The sequence below is a fragment of the Molothrus ater genome, chromosome 5 (genome assembly GCF_012460135.2).
Source record: "Molothrus ater isolate BHLD 08-10-18 breed brown headed cowbird chromosome 5, BPBGC_Mater_1.1, whole genome shotgun sequence".
Classification (NCBI taxonomy): Eukaryota; Metazoa; Chordata; class Aves; order Passeriformes; family Icteridae; genus Molothrus; species Molothrus ater.
The window spans coordinates 38,980,424-38,997,710 of record NC_050482.2 but is presented as its reverse complement, the minus strand read 5'-3'; the positions used below and the strand labels follow the sequence as shown (position 1 = coordinate 38,997,710).

Here is a 17,287-nt window from a genome sequence, read left to right as displayed (position 1 = left end):
GTCCATATAATGTCTGTCAGAATGAGTCGTGATCCATTACTGGGATTGGTAACACTAGGGCAGCATCTCCGGTTAGAGTAAATAACATTGCAGCAGCCAACTCTCCTCCTTTTTTATCTTGGCAGGAGGTTAGAGGGCAAGGATAATTCTGTCTTTACTTGAAACTCTGAAACAACTCAAATATTGTAGTCCTGATTAAGATCTATGATTAAGCATTCATTAGGATTTAAAAAGTGGAAAATCCCTATCAGATCAACTTTTTAACATGTAGATTATATCACTATCAGCAGCGATAGATTTTAGAATTTTTCATTAATTGTGTCCATAATTAAACCTACAGCTTTAACTATAAGTTACAAACTAGCAAAGCTTAAAGGCATATAATTAAATTTGTAATTCAGTGTAGCAAAGAAAACATGACAGAATTGTAGGATGGAAATTACATTGTGCTCTTACTGCATATTTGAGCTAAACATTTACTGACTTCATGTAGCTCCTGGTTTTATCTTGGAGCTGAAAGAAAATCTTACGTGAACTTTTGTTGAGATATATTCGTGTATATCTTAAACTTTGACAAGTTGTTTACATGAAGTGGAAATAATAGCTAGAGAAGTTTGAGTTCTGGAATGATTTGTCTATTTTTGTCAGTGTTTGACAGTTCTGCGGTATTTGAATTAAGTAACGATAGTTAATGGGTGCTCAGTTTCAATAGCCTCTGCATGCCTTCCCCATGAGACTTGAATGGACATGAAATGTTGTATCATCTTCAAGTAGTGGTTTTTCCTTAGGAGAAAGTGTCTTTCTTACCTGCTTTTGCAGATGTCTAAAATGATTCTCATTTTCTGCGCTTAAAAGTGAAGTGTTCCCAAGAAATTTCTCTGGAGAAGATTTTGCTGTTACTTGCAGAAGCCATGAGATACTCTTGAAGTACTTTGGTAGTTTGAATTATCAGATAAAGTAATAATAATTTTAACTATTTCTTATGGGTCAGTTCTCCAGGATTTTAAATAGTAGGCCATTTTTACCAAAAAATAACACACAAGTGTATCATAGGCACAATATTTACAGGCAAGCTAAACAAAGTAACACTAGTCTAGCAAAAGGGTAATATTACTAGTTTAGCAAGGATATTTGCATTGTGGACCATACAATTTTTACTAGAAAACTTGCTTTAATAAAGTAAAATATTCAATCCTAAAACTAGATTTTTTCAGTAGGCAAGGTATCCAGTACCAGCTCAGTGAAAAATAGAGGCTGTGACTTGTGGGTTCGCTAAATGAATGCTTAATTTCATAATTGAGCAACATTTGTCATCTGTAATACTAGATTAAGATGTGAAGTTCTGTTACAACACCAAAACTCTTCTGTTTCTTAACATAAACATGGACATCAACAGCAGCCTCTTCAGCCTGTATGTACTGTATTAAACAGAATGCTTGGCAAATGTGAAATACCTGCTTTTATAGTGATTACTTGAATGGTAAATAAGTGTAGTAATCACTAATACTTCATAACCTCATTTGTTGGTCGTTCTTACTACCTTTCATCCTGAAAGTGTTCCAGAATATTCATTGAGTCTTAGGATATACTCATTACAAGTATTAGAACTTTAAGATGCTATACTTGGTATGAAAACATTGAATTAATAGCCGAGTAACAAATTTAGGTGCAAAAAAAAATTCCTCTTTTGTTCTGGTGGCAGTAACTCGCAGATTACTTTGACTCTGTAACTTGAAAGTTAGATAAGGCTCATGTTTCATTTCATACACTTTACTGCCACTTCATTTGTTGGTACTTCATTGTTAATTAATGTGTAGCATAAATATGTAAATTATTGAAAAGTGGAAGGTGTTGCTTGGACCTGGTTTGGTTCTTCTGACCAAATTTCTTTTTAGACCTTCTCCATTAGTGGTTTATTGACAGAAGAAAACCTATAAGAATTGCAATATGTAAACTTATTCTTTTTTTCCCAGTGTCAGTGAAGATGAACAGAAGATGTGATTAGTGAACTGCAATGTCCTCTCTCCTAAGAAAACCTTTCCTCATGAGGGCAAAAATCATTGCAGAGTGAGACCAGTGTTCAAACTGTGGGGGTTATCTCATGGTGCTGTGCTCACTGGGAGGTCAGCACGAGGACTTGGGTGGGAGTAGTAACTGTTGAGCTCACACTGTGAACTGCTCTGTGGTGCCATTATTTCAGAGGATTCATGGTTAACCACCTTCTCATGACAACTGGTGAATTTAGTTCTCTTCAGCCTCTGTTCCTGTCTCAGTTTCAGTTGAAACTGCTCTGTAAGGGAGGGAGGGAGGACAGTGAGATAGACAGAGAGAGTTATGTGATTTCTGTAGGAAGGCTGTTCAAGGCCAGGTTGGATGGGGCTCTCAGCAACCTGACGTTCCTGCCCATGACAGGCATTTGGATGTAGATGTGTCTCTTCCAACCCAAAATATTTTATTATTCTGTGAAATACTTACAAACAAGAAACTAGGCTTAAATGTGTTGTAAATTCAAAAGTACAAGTGGTAGAATCCGTTGCTAATTTAGAAATATGTCTTTCAAAAAGTGTCAGTTTGAAACAAGAAGTTTTAACACAGGCTTTATAATGGGTGAAAATTCAGAGTGAAACTAAATTTTGTTTCTTTGATAGTGGAATTAAGATATGACAATAAATTTCAGAACAATGCTGCTTCTCTGAATACAAAATCCATTTTAATGTAATCCAAGCAAATAATTCTGCTTTAAACAGATAAAGATAAGAGTATTTTTCTTTCTTTTACTTATTTCATTTTAAATTCTAATTGCCTTTCTGGTCCAGTTTAGCGCAATGTGTCAGCATAGCTGTAAGGAAGTGTGGTGTGTGATGGCAGAGGAACAAGCAACCCAAGGTAAAGAGAACAGGAACCACTTTTAACTAGCTCTGCTGCTTTAATTTGATTCTTGGGTGCATTAGCACAGATGTTCATGTCCTGCTAAGTCCTGTTGGACCAACTGGAATTACTTCACTGGAAAAATTGAAAGAGGGGACAAACTATACTCCAGACCCACTGTGTGAGGTCTTCTTTGTGTTTCCAGTATTAACAAGGCAATTCAGAATGGCTGTTGGACTTGTTTTATCCCTTTAATATATTCTTCTGTGTTCATATTTTTGACTTTTCTGTACCAAGAGTAAAAAAGGAAAAAATAAAATTTGATGGCAGAGGTGTGAAACAAAAAACGTTTGCTTTCATAATAGATGCAAAATAATTTATGGACTAGATCAGAATACTGATCTAATCAGTAAAAAGGTAGATTTTAATCTGTCTGTGGAGAATGGAGACAAATTTTACCAAAACTTACTAAAAGAAGTGTAATGTCTGAATGCCTAATTTAGATGGCGTTACCTCTTTAGATGTTAATGTTAATGAAAATCAGTAAAAATTGTAGCCCCATGTAAGGTGCATGGTGTATGGCTCTGCTTCATGTAAATGGGACAGTGGTCTAACAGACTGATTGCCTCTTTCCCTACAAGATTTCTGATTTTTTCAAAATAATTACAGGCTTGTTCTTCCTGTCTTTTGGGGAAGAGTACTGTCTGCTGAATTCTTTGGGTGCTTACTCCCTGAAGAACCGAGCATTCTGATGTTTCTTTTAAAATTGCTTCTTTTTAAGGCTACTGACTAAGTTGTTTTTCCCCATCACCTGCGTTCTTAACGCGTAGTATCAAGAGTCAGCTCCATCTCCTGCCACTTGCACTGAAATACAAAGTCATGGCAGTTTATAGTCTAGCATGTTCAGCAGGTATCTGGTTGTCCCCTTTTGGGTATTTATGGGAAAAGGTTAAAATGTTGTTACCAGCACAAGCTAGATCTACCTAGGACTGGTCTGTGTGGGAGCCAGGCGCTGTTGATCTTTGCTGGTCTTTGCAGTCCAGGTTTCAGGTTGTTGTACAAATGGAAACTGGTTTTCTTTCCTGGACTTCAGTGTACTTCCTTTTTCTTATCAGAAAAGGTAACCAGACTTTGTATTCTCAACTTTGCTTTGACTTTATGACTGATTAGCCTAATTTCTAAATTGGTTCTCAAAGGAAACAAGGTTTATATGATTGCACTGGCAGCTGTCATTCTGTTTGAGGCCTGTTTGCTAGGTCAAGTCTGGCAGGGTAGTGAGTGCTTCATGTGGAAATGCCTTTCTGCCAGTTGGTGAGGCTGGGGTTGAGGGAGAGAAAGCAATTCATGGATGAAGGGTATCTTATGTGTAAGCTCCCATGTTCTGCTTGCCCTAGGAGCTGGCTGGTGTATGTGCTCTACAGATGTGTTTTGCAAGCACTTGGGAAGAGCTTCAGGATGACCTGTGGTTTCACTAAGTGGTAACCGATGCTCTAGGTGGGAACTGTGGGCCATGGAGGGAGGGACTGGGGATAAGGGCAGATGACTGTGAAGAACTGAGATGAATCTTGGAAGGGCTGTAAGAGATGTGCAGAAGGAAGACCTGCAGCTGTCTGTGTCCTGTGTTCAGATTCTGGGACAGAAATAAAAGTGAGAATTTATCTTTCTGAGTTACTGCAGCATCAGTGGAATTCTAGTTATTTACATCTTGCATGTACATTGCTTTTTCCTTTGTAATAACTTGCAGGCTGAAATCTAGAAGGGCAGTCTGTTCAGAGGCTACTGCTTTAAGTTTATCATGCTGCTCTGACAAGCTTTCCTTTTGTGGTTGAGATGTCAGTCTTTAGCAACAGAGGCACTTCTGACACTTGATAAACATTGCTTTTAGAAGTGAACAGAGCAATAGAAATGGAAAAACATTTAGATAAAATTTCTTTTATAACATTTGTTTCTTGGCTTTCTGTCTTAAGATACCTGATGATAGTAAAAAGCGCCTTTCCTATGGAAAGTACTGAGAGTGATAGGATCTACCTAACACCTGCCTGTAGTTCTGTTAAGAAGAAAAAGGGGACATGGAGACATAGGATGCAATCGATTCATGTTTTTCAGCAATAGAATCAATTGCAATTTGTTGTACTAGACTTAAGATAGGTATTATCTTTTTGGAGACAACAGCGAGGTTTTAATAAAATATTTTTGGTTGTTATGAATAATATGAATAATGTTTCTGATAATACCTGAAAAGTGTATTTGAGCTCTCCTGATTCTTGCCATGTATGGCACAATAAACTGCCCAAATTTGGTCAAATATTTTTAGCCACTTAGTCATATGTCTTTTAATGTGCTGCATATGTAAGCTTTTGATTCACTTAGCAACAGCAGTTTTATGACTATGTCTTGCCAGGTTTTCTCATGTGTATTTGAAAAATAGGCAAGGATTGTTGAGTTGTGTCACAATCAGATGGTTGGGTTTTTGGTTTGGGGGTTTTTTTGGGGTTGTTTTTTTTTTTTTTTTGTTGGTTGGTTGGTTGGTTTTTTGGTTAATAGCGGTAATCAGTTTTAAGATAGCTTTTTCACAGATAATGAATTTTTTTGAATTTTAAGATAAGCATGCATCATATTAAAATTTAATGTTCAAATACCTGTGTTTGAAAAAATGTTTCTCATATAAATTTATTTTTCCTTATAATTATATGGTGAATATTATTATAGATGAGGAATATCAGTGGTTGGACAAATTGAATATCCAGAAAAACTGGATATATGGCTATATATAGTTGATATTTCTGTTAAGTGTAGACATCTGAGTTTCTTGAATTTGTTTTTCTCCTAAACTGATTAACCATGTCTTGTGTTTGGATTCTTTTTCACTAAGTTACAGACTTAAGTCTTACAAAAAGAGGTGATTCTCTTCTTTCAGAGCTTGTTATAAGTGTGTAATCATTGTACACTTACTGATAAGTGGGAGAAATTGAAGACAAATATGGTTGACAAACTTGTAGTCTCTATTGTTGGAGTATGTTAAGACATTATTTTATTAGGGATGGATATGACTAAAAAGTTTTCAAGTCAGTTTTCAAGAATACCTGAAAAGGAAGGGAAGGTTTCATTTAAGAGTGGGGTTTTGTTTTTAACTGAAAAACAAATAATGCAAGCGGTGTATTGCAGTCTAGTTGCAGTCTAGCTGTACCTAACTAAAGCAAATGGAGTTAAAGAAGGATAATTTGTGGCTGGTTTTCTTTGGCTCGTCACACTGGGCAGTAACATTCTCCTCATGTGGCTGTTGCCTCAGCATTGCAGAATGGAGGAAAGCTTCAGGATTAATCTTTGAGCATGCAGTTACTTAAATAGTGATATCCGAGTTGTTTTCTTTCTATTGTGAAACATTATGTAATTTGGGGGATTTTTCAGAAGTATTCTGAAAAGTAAAATTTATAACTTAGTTACATTTCATTAGAGGCATAATTCCCTAGTAGGATTTAGGAGCCCGAGAGTAGAGGTTCTCATTTCAGCCTTGTGGCTATGTAGCATTGTTGATTTATTAAGCTGAAAAATTAATACCAGTCTTGTGGGGTCTAGCTGCTTGGAGTTCTTGCTGCCCTGAAATGTAGAGGGACTTTTCTCTCGGTTGCTCTGCCCTTTTAAGGGCAGCAGGATAGAAGTTGGCAAGAAAACTCACTGAGCACCCTGTGAGAAAAATACTCGAACACAGAGAAGAAAGGCAAAACAGGAGTCAGTCAAGATGGAGGTCTGCAGAATGGCAGTAGTTCTGCATCTGAGCAACGCTGTTTGCTTGGTAATTAACAGATGTGGGCAGATGATAAGATTTTTGCAACTGCCAAAATGATACCCAAATAAGTTTATAAACAGGAGTGATTAATAGACTGTTAGAAGATTTATGGTGGTATAGAATATACTGCAGTAGAAAAGGGTAGGGTGATGTTAAAATACTATGTAGCATCCCCATTGTACTCCATAGTTTCATGTACATTACAGGTAAAATTACATTATGGCACTGTTTTCAAAGTGTTTCCCTTGCTCTTAGTCACAATTCTACTTCATGGTGTAGCTGTTTATTCAATTTTAATATCCACTCAAGTGGCTGAGCTGGGCCTGGGACGAAGGGAGGGCCTGAGGAACCACTTTATACTGGAGAATAGGGGTTCAGTGGCGATTGTAAAGGGCTTACCATAAAACCAGAATGCATTTACCTGAGAAAATAATATTTTTTTGCTTTTTTAAACTGTTTAAACTCATTTATTTAAAAAGTTTTATAGATCTGGAACACGTGTTGTTTATCTCTCAAATTCTTCCTGTTTTGCTGTCAGACCCCAACAAAGAAACCCTACTTCCTCATCAGAACTGAAAATACTTACGCTTTCTCCTGAAGATTTTGCTTAAAGATGTCCATTGTAGAACAGCTTTGATATGAACTTACTTCTTAACTCTTTCTTTCTTTGTAGGCTTGTATAGATGATAACGTAGATATGGTGAAATTTCTGGTGGAAAATGGAGCAAATATTAATCAACCAGATAATGAAGGCTGGATACCTCTACATGCAGCTGCTTCCTGTGGATATCTTGATATAGCAGAGTAAGACTTTTTCCTCTACTTTTAAATCTGTGTATTTTGCTCATACATTGCTAGAGAGACAATAGAAGCATTATGGTATTCATAAGTTATGTTTTTAGTTGCCTCTGGGATGTGTAGTGAGGAAGAATGCTTTGATATTTGTGAAGTGTGCTACGTCTATAACTTTGTGTGTTGCATTTTCTATTTCTAGTTTTTTTACATATTGCATATTAGATAGATACAATATCTATCTAATATTGCATATTAGATAGATACAAACATAAACATAAGACTGCTTATGACTGTCAGATTATTTCTTTATATTATTTTTTTTTCTGTAGAAAGGCTTTCTGGGGGAAGGCATAGGGACAATGTTCCAAGTTACATTTATTAATAGTCTGAAATATTATCCTGAGATAAGTCTGTGTGTAGGACATAAGTTTTACAGTTGTATTTGCAGTCTTGAAACATTTGTTTTTCAGCTGTGGTATAGAACAGTTGACTAGTTCTTTTGGCTGTGGAGCAAAAGCCTACAATAAGTTTCAGTATTAGTTAAAGCTTACTACTGAATTCCAGGAGTGGTTTTGTTATTTTTGAAGTCTGTTGAGGGCCACTGAAGGTGTGCTAAAATTAAAATTTTTGATAGGTTACCTGTTCAAGCCTGAAATTACGATTCTTTTGAGAAAATGTGTGGCATATGTTGTTCAGCACGCTGTTGTTGCAGTTAAGCAGTTAATAAAGTCTTTTTTAAAACCCTTTGGGTAAACACAAAATTCATTAATTTTACCAAACTCATTGTGACATCTGATCCAATGTAAAATTTGGATAAAATAGAAAGCGGTATTTTATCATATAATTATGTACTAATTGCAGTGGTGAGGAATGAAAACTGTGAGTTTGTTCTGTGAGTTTGAGAGTTTTACTTGCTGCAGTCTAGAGAGAAATGAAAAATTCTGGAGACTCTAGTGTATAATTTTCCCTGGAATTTTTTTTGAGGTGTTCACAGAGTGACTTCCTTTGTATATCCTCAGTATACCTGGGGCACTGTGTGACCACTAACTTTGTAATCTGCCTTTCTACGCTATGCTGATGTTTGATGCTGTTGTCCCCCTTGCATGAGTACTGGAAGTATTTACTTCTTGGCTATACTATTATACTATACTTGGCTAAAGAATTTCCCTGCAAATTGAGGTAATATAGGCTTTTCTACAGTTTAGTGGAAGTCAAACACCTGCCTTTATTCCACTATAGGAAAAAGTTTAGTTAAATGATCTTGATTTGGCATTGCAGCCGAGCATAGGTACTTGGTTAGGAAAGAGTGAGCAATGTCCCTTGTCCACTGCACTTGGTTAGGAAAGAGTGAGCAATGTCCCTTGTCCACTGAACAGTTTTTCACTATTGACTTGAATATCTGAGATCTGTCTGGTTCTTGTTCTCTCAGACTGGAGCGGAACCTCTCTGCATATTTTCTATAGATAGCCTTTAGAGAAATGGGATTATTGAACTGTAGTCCTTTGGGATGTGAGAATCTAAGATGTTGGAATAGCAGTGATTCTGAGGTGCATGGAGTTTCGAAGATAAGCCGTTGAAACAAATTTCCATATGCAGCTGAAAAGGGGAACCTGATGTGAATGGAGCAGTATTTATAGCTGATGATGCCCATAGAGTTTAGATCTTCTTCAGACTGCTTCTCCACAATCTCATCTTCAAATAATTTACAAAAATGAATTCTAGAAACCACAGTTAACAGCTGAAGCAAAACTGAGTGCTGTGTCCAGTTCTGGCCCCTCAGTTCGGGAAGGATGTTGAGACGCTTGAGCGCATCCAGAGGAGGCAATTAGGCTGGTGAGGGGCTTGGAACACAAATCCTGTGAGGAACGACTGAGGGAACTGGGCTTGTTTAGCCTGGAGAAAAGGGGTGACCTTATCACTCTACAACTTCCTGAAAGGTGGCTGTAGTCAGGTGGGGATTGGTCTCTTTACCAGGCAGCAGTTGACAGAATGAGAGAATACAGTCTCAAGCTACATCAAGGGAAATACAGGTTGGATATTAGGAAGAAGTTTTTTACAGAAAGGGTGATAAAGTTCTGGAATGGTCTGCCCAGGGAGGTGGTGGAGTCACCATGCCTGGATGTGTTTAAGAAAAGATTGGATGTGACACTCAGTGCCACAGTTTAGTTGAGGTGTTAGGGCATGGTTTGGACTTGATGATCTTTAGGGTCTCTTCCAACCCAGTGATTCTGTGAATTCAATAAAATACCAGAGATTAGAAATTTTGTTTTTATTTAGTCCATAGTATGCGTTGGATTCAGCATCTCCTTTAGTGAGAATGCATTCCTGGGAAGCATGACATGAGAATGTGTGTTCATGCATGTCTGTGACTGAATCTGATGTATTATACTTTTAGCACGTATTTTTGTGCAAGAGAGAAGACACTCGGGGAATGAGTTCTGTTGTTTTCTACCTTCATTAGTAAAGGGCTGGGGAGAGTCTGACCTGTGCTTCCCTTTCTCATCCTCCTGTGGAATCACCTGTTGCACAGCTTTGTAGTACTTCTCAAACTGGGGACTTGGCAATCTTGTTTCTGCTTCATTGGCTGCCATCTTAAGTTTTCTTAGGCCTTCCTTCCTTCCTTCCTTCCTTCCTTCCTTCCTTCCTTCCTTCCTTCCTTCCTTCCTTCCTTCCTTCCTTCCTTCCTTCCTTCCTTCCTTCCTTCCTTCCTTCCTTCCTTCCTTCCTTCCTTCCTTCCTTCCTTCCTTCCTTCCTTCCTTCCTTCCTTCCTTCCTTCCTTCCTTCCTTCCTTCCTTCCTTCCTTCCTTCCTTCCTTCCTTCCTTCCTTCCTTCCTTCCTTCCTTCCTTCCTTCCTTCCTTCCTTCCTTCCTTCCTTCCTTCCTTCCTTCCTTCCTGCCTGCCTGCCTGCCTGCCTGCCTGCCTGCCTGCCTGCCTGCCTGCCTGCCTGCCTGCCTGCCTTCCTGCCTGCCTGCCTTCCTGCCTGCCTTCCTGCCTGCCTGCCTTCCTGCCTGCCTTCATTCCTGCCTGCCTTCCTGCCTGCCTTCCTGCCTTCCTTCCTGCCTGCCTGCCTGCCTTCCTGCCTGCCTTCCTTCCTGCCTGCCTTCCTGCCTCCCTCCCTCCTCTTAGTTGAAATTTACTTATTGAGAGAGCACAACTCTTTTAAATCATCCAAATATGCAAAAGATTATTTCAGGCTTGCATGTCTCAAAATCTAAAATGATATTTAAGAAAGCAACTGAACTAGGAGATTTTAATTCTAATCCTAGAATTACAGAGTATTTGAGTTGGCAGAGACCTTTCATTGGTCAACTCGTCCAACCCCTCTGCAGTGAGCAGGGACGTCTACAACTAGACCAGGTTATCCAGAGCCGTGTTCAACTTGGCCTTGAACAATTCCAGGAGTGGGACATCTACGACTTCTCTGGGCAACCTGTTCTGGTGTTTCACCATAAAATCATTTGTGTTGGAAAACACTTCCACGATCGCTGAGTCCAACCTTTGACTGAACACCACCATGATCATAAAGCTGTCCTGTCCAGTTGTTTCTTGAATGCTCCCAGTGATGGTGACTCCACAGCCTCTCTGGGCAGCCTGTTCCAATGCTTAACTGCCCTTTTCAGCAAGAAAATTCTTCCTCATGTCCAACCTAAACCTCCCTGGCTCAGCTTGAAGCCGTTTCCTTTTGTCCAGTTCCTGTTAGCAGGGAGAAGAGACCAACCCCCACCTGGCTACAGCCTTCTTTCAGGGAGTTGGAGAGAGGTCTCTCCTGAGCCTCCTTTTCTCCAGGCTAAACAACCCCAGCTCCCTCAGCCACTCCTCACAGGACTTGTGCTCCAGACCCTTCCCCAGCCTTGTTGCCCTTCTCTGGGCATTCTCCAGCACCTCAATGTCCTTCTTGCAGTGAAGGGCCCAGAACCAGACACAGGACTCAAGGTGTGGCCTCACCAGTGCCAAGTACAGGGACACAATCCCTGCCCTGCTCCTGCTGGCCACACTATTGCTGATACAGGCCAGGATGCCATTGGCCTTCTCGGCCACCTGGGCACAGCTGGCTCATGTTCAGCCACTGTCACCAGCATTCCCAGCTGCTTTATCCCTTGGGCAGTTCCCAGCCACTCTGTCCCCAGCCTGTAGCACTGCATGGGGTTGTTGGGAGCCAAGTGTAGGACCCAGTACTTGGCCTTATTGAACCTCATCCAGTTGGCCTTGGCCTACTGATCCAGCCTGTCCAGAGCCCTCTGCAGAGCCTTCCTGCCCTACAGCAGATCAACACTCCTGCTGAACTTACTGACAGAGGGTGTCCTAGATCCCCTTGTCCATATCATCCATAAAGATAATAAACAGGACTGGCCCCAGTGCAGAGCCCTGGGGAACACCAACTCCCAGCTGGATGTAACTTGTTCATCACCACTCTCTAGATGCGTCTATCAAGACAGTTTTTTATCCAGCAAAGAATGTGCCTGACAAGGCCATGAGGAGCCAGTTTCTCCAGGAGACTGCTGAGAGAGAGTGTCAAAAGCTTTTCTGAAGTCTCAGTGGACAACATCCACAGCTTTTCTCATCCAGTTGATGGGTCATCTGGTCATAGAAGGGAGATCAGGTTGGTCAAGTAGGACCTGCCTTTCCTAAACCTATGCTGGGTGCACCTGATCCCTTGGTTGCCCTGTAGATGTGAAGAGTTTCTTCTTAATATCTAATCAAAACCTTCCCTCTTTCAATTTGAAGCCATTTCCCCTTTTCCTGTCCCTGCATGCTCCTGTTAAAAGTTCCTCTTCAGCTCTCCTATAGGCCCCTTTAGGTACAAGAAGGCTGCTGTAAGGTATATATGTGAGCTGTAATGTACTCACATATATATGTGAGTACATTACTCTTAAGTAGTCCCTGCTGCTACTCAGATGTTCCTCAGTGAGTGCACTCCATGTGCTGGAGATCTGTGAGAAGTACAGAACATGGAGGTGGTAGGAAGCTTCTCTGAAAAAAACCTCTGGATATCTGAGGGAGCCACGACTTCAGCAATATTTTTGCCTTGGTCCCATGCTAATTGCTAGTGAGCTGAGTGAATATGTGGCATGGTCTCCCACTTGTTGGGATTTTATTTTGCTCTGTACTGTCTGGTCAGTGGGTTTGTCATTGCAGGTGTATTCCCTGTCCCTGTTATCCTCCACTGGGTTCACCACTCCTGTGACAGCTTCTCCCAGCAGTATCTCCTGTGCCATTTCAGTTTCCTGCTCCTTCAGAACAGCCATCTTGTCTTGACTATGTTTCCTGTCTATTCTAAAAAAATGCATCTTCCACTTTTAGAAATGTTTGTCTTGTAGAAGGCCACTTCAATTGAAATACAGCAAAGAACATGGTTTAGTGTGTAACAATGTGTCAGCTGCTTGCAAAGGGGGAGTCCTGCTGTAAAAGTAAAATTTCTGGTATGGAAGGCAACTGCTTCTGTTGTTTCTGACATTTGTAAATACTGAGAGTGTTTCAGCTTATTAGAAATTCTTTGAATACTTTAATTTTAGAATTGTCTATTTAGATTGCTGTTCATCTAGTTTATGATTATGTAAATCACCTTGCAAGTAATTGTAATAAGAACATGTTTTAAATCAAAATTCTTCAACATTTCCATAATAGGTGGATTTTGTATAGTATGTTCTCTTTTCTGTTCTCCATTTTTTTTATACACAGAAAGCTTTACCCAAGTGAACTTTTTTTTCACTAATATATTAGTGTAAATTAGGAAGTCAACATGAAATGCTTTCTAAAATTATAGTTATGTGAAAAGAAACTAACTTGAATACAGGACTTGAACAGAAATTTTGTGTGCATTCTTTAAGATGCTATTTAATGGGTAGGACCCTTGAATTTGCCTTTATACAGTTGTTTTCTTGTGTATAATGAATTATCTTGTCTGTAGATCTCTTCTGTGGTTGAAAAGTTCGTATATTATTTCAGTATCAGGAAATAAACAAATAACTTTTTTTGAATGCAAAATAAGTAATCGGGGAGGGCAAAAGTGGCATTTAAGAAACAATTTTAAAATGCTTACTTTTTTATTTCTCTGCTATGTATTGCACCAGATAAAGAAAAATCTGAAGTAGCAGAAACTTCTCTTTTGTTCAATAATTAAAGTTTGTGTTAAAAATTACTTTCTTGTGGGCTTTGTAGGTTGCCTAGTTGTGAGTGTGTAGTTTACATATTTTGAACCTTGTTTGCAACTGCTCAGAGGCTACTATGCAGTTATACTACTTAAATAGGAGTGCTTTTTCATTTTACCCAGAATGAAAGATGCATCTTCCAAGAAGTATAAGAAAAATGTTTTTCAAAACTAACAAAGTCAGTGACAGTTACAGTTTTGTTGCAAAAAAACACCCAAAAACTGAAGGGGGAGAGAGATGTCTGCTGAAGGAAGAATAGCATTTTCATACCTTCATGCAGTAGGTATTACGAGCAGTTTGACAAATGTTGCTGGAGATACTGAAATTCCTCGTGGGTTCAAGGGATGACAAATCTGTGGAGGGTGGATACGTTAAAAAAATACTAAGGCAGAATGCATACATACAAATGGAATCTGATTGAGAAAGTCCATGGCAGTAGTTGGAAAGGTATTATATGAAAAGTAGCATGTATTTGCTCTGCTTTAGTTCTCCGTGGAGATCTTATGTTTGGAGATGGGCTTGATGTTCTCTGGATATTTGGACTGACTCTTTTCAGTAGCTTTTATGTTTGAGAAGCATGTTTGATACCTGTAGTTTGATACCCATACAAATCCTAAGACTTAGCCCAGTTTCAAAATACACCTTCTTTATTTAAGAGGTTTTGAAGGCTGAAGCATATGATTACAGTCAGAAACAAAAAAACATCTCAAGTTCAGAGTCTCCTCAGCTTATTTAGGAAGAGAATAGTAGTTTAACCAACTCTGTTGCTGTAAAACACCGACTCTTCCTTTCTGCCCAAAGTTTCCTATGTTATATATCCCTTCCTTCCCCTAATATTTAAAGCAGACTTTAACAGCCTTGTGTGTAACCACAGGCTTGCTGCTGACGCCCATCTGTTCTTCCAGACTCCAGACACCCGAAAGTGAACCCAGCCAAACTTGTTTGCTGAAGCCTTTGCAAACCATTGTCCCAGGATCTCCCTATTTTGGTAACAGTCCATTAAGACTAAATGAGTGATCCTTGTCTGATAGACAGAGGACTTCGAGACAATCCTGCAAACCTGTAGTTGGATATCTAGATGTTCAGTGATAGGTGGTTTTCTTACAGCTCTAATTGCCTTGGGGGGAGTGCTGTGGGTGCTGCCTGGTAGTGATTCCTGCCTGTGGTACAGGACCTGTGCTCATCTGGCAACAGCTAGTCAAGAGAATTCAGTGCAGTTTGACAACCTGATTAGAGTGATCTAACTTGGGACTATTGCAGAAACAGGCAGATACTCACTTCCTCCTCCACCTTCCCTCGTGTTATCTAATGATCACACAACAATGTGGGAACTATATGCATAAGAATAGCCTTCAGGGGCTTTGGAGGCTTTATTCTCTTTTGGATCACTGAGCTGACCTGGCTTGCCAGCAGCACTTGGCATAGATATTCAGGTTAAAAAAAAAAGTCTAAGTTGCTTTTCAGACATATCTTATGCTTCTGATTGGAAGCCTGGCTGAATAGAGCTGCCTGTTCAGTGGTGGAGTCCCATGGTTCATCTCCCAGCTCATGAGCCTGAACCACTTGGTACTGTTCAATGTTCTTTCATGATATCTGAGGGTGTTAGTGCTAGAAAGTATGTTTCAAAGCAGTTGTTTTTAATCCATCTTCTCCCAAAGTCTTAATAACTTGATCATCTGAAGCTATTTCTTTCTTATTAGTGAGTTTTTAATCTAAACTCTTATACTGTAACACATTTTAATCCTAAAGAGCAAAACATTACTTAAGCAAAGCACAGTAATAAAAATGTCAGGGATGGCTCCTATCTCCTTCAGCTTGGTTACAAGTTATGGTTTTAATTGAGTAGGAAGTGATATTACTAGTGATGCATTCAGATATGGATCTTTGGAGAATAATTGGAAATTTGGATTTTTGAACAACAAGGTAAAGCTTGTGGTCTGAGGTAAACCACATGCAAACTGATGAGGCAAACTGGTATGGGGTTTGATCTTACAGAGATGCTATAAGGTGAAGGGATGTTTTTGTCAGGATCTAAAATGTTTATTTAAATAGTAGGAAATGCTGACTGGAGGTGTAGAATTAAAAGTAAAAGGAAGCAAAGATGAAACATCATACAACCCACTCAAGAAAATGAGAAGAGGACTTCAGAAGGATAAAACAAGTCATGTGACAAAATAAAAACAGGGAAAGAAGATATATTCCCAGCCAAGGAAAAACATCTCTTCTAGAAGAATGACTGACTCTTACAAGTTGATATTGGTAAAGCTGCAAGTGTTTGTTTTGAGAGCTGGGAAAAGGTCGCTGCAGGCTTTAGAAGATTGTTAATTTCCATTTGTTGCCTTCTTTGTGGAAAAACAGATTGGGGAAAAAACGTGTCCCCTACTTTCCGCCCCCAGTCAAATTGTGATACTCTGTGCAACATAAAAATTCCTCCTTCTCCAAACTTGCATTAGTTATCTGCAATGATAAAACTAAATTCTGTTACATAAAATAGTGGACAGACTGGGAGAAGATCAGTGAGGTAGTATCAGTTGGCATTTTCTTTTATGAAGGTGTACTGTGGTAGTGTCCTGTTGCCAGCATGTTTTTGCTGCATGAATGTCCTAAGAATAATGAAATGCTAATGAGATTGTTAAGGTTGATGGTGAAGTTCCCTTTTTGAAATCATGCCATTATGTGGTAGAGTTTAATCTTTTCTACTGTGTAGCTGTGATCTGATGTGTGGATAAAACCCAGCTGACAGAAATACACAGTAAAATATGGTTGATAGGTTAGAGGAAACTATAGGACTTAAGTGATCTTCATACATGCTTGTTCAGGTGAGGGAGTTAAGGAGAGCTGGTCACTGTAGAATGTACAGTAAAGTGTGTGCTCTATAGCTGCCTTTTTTCAGATTGGCTTACTGTGTGCATCTCTATTCGTGACCCTAAATATTTTTAGTTAATGTATTAATATTTAGTAAGTGTTCCTGTTCTTCTAAGGGTAAATGTAATAGAAATTAGGTTCAGAGATATCTTCCTCAGGACCACAATTAATTGGGAAATATCTTTTTTTCTTTTAATACAGTTTAGCAATTCATTCAGTCTAATGAAAGTCAAGTGACTGATGCCCACTGTAATGCTCAATGCACTCGTAGTATTTGGCTGAAAAAGAATTTGAAAATGGAGATGATGTCTAAAAAACCATCATGCTTTGAGAAGTGAAATAGGAGAGATCTTACTTGTTTCTCACAAAACATTGGTTTTATTGGTATTCTGAGAACAATTTAAAGTAGATGCCTTATGTCTGAATTCTGAAGTGGAAGGTGGTACATAAGGAAAAGAACATATACAGAACAGAGATAGATATGGAAACCTGAGAGATTGTATACACTCACAAGAAACAACACGGAGGTCCTTCCCTTGTAACTTGTAACTGCCCATTGACACCAGTAAGTTCCTATTTTCTAGGTAGGACTAGAACATGGGAGAACATCTCTAGGTATATTATATACATGGGCAACCAAGTTCTGAATTGCACAAAGGCTTGGTGAGTGTGGCGTACTGTCACATGTGAGGGGCCTCATCAACCAGTTCAAAATTGTGTATGACAGAGGCAATGATAGATCCTCTGTACACTGTGGAATCTATGGAATTATTAGTGCTGTTGACCACTGAATATAGTGTTTATTGAGTTATCTGATATAAAA

General features: G+C 39.1%; 1 protein-coding gene across 1 annotated transcript in view; it reads left to right on the top strand.

The window, feature by feature from the left end:
• The window catches only part of PPP1R12A (protein phosphatase 1 regulatory subunit 12A), a 113,325-nt gene that overhangs the window by 36,843 nt on the left and 59,195 nt on the right, over nucleotides 1-17,287 (top strand). Inside the window, 1 exon segment of the mRNA XM_036400331.2 lies at nucleotides 7,329-7,459. Within this exon segment, the coding sequence (XP_036256224.1) occupies nucleotides 7,329-7,459 (131 nt within the window).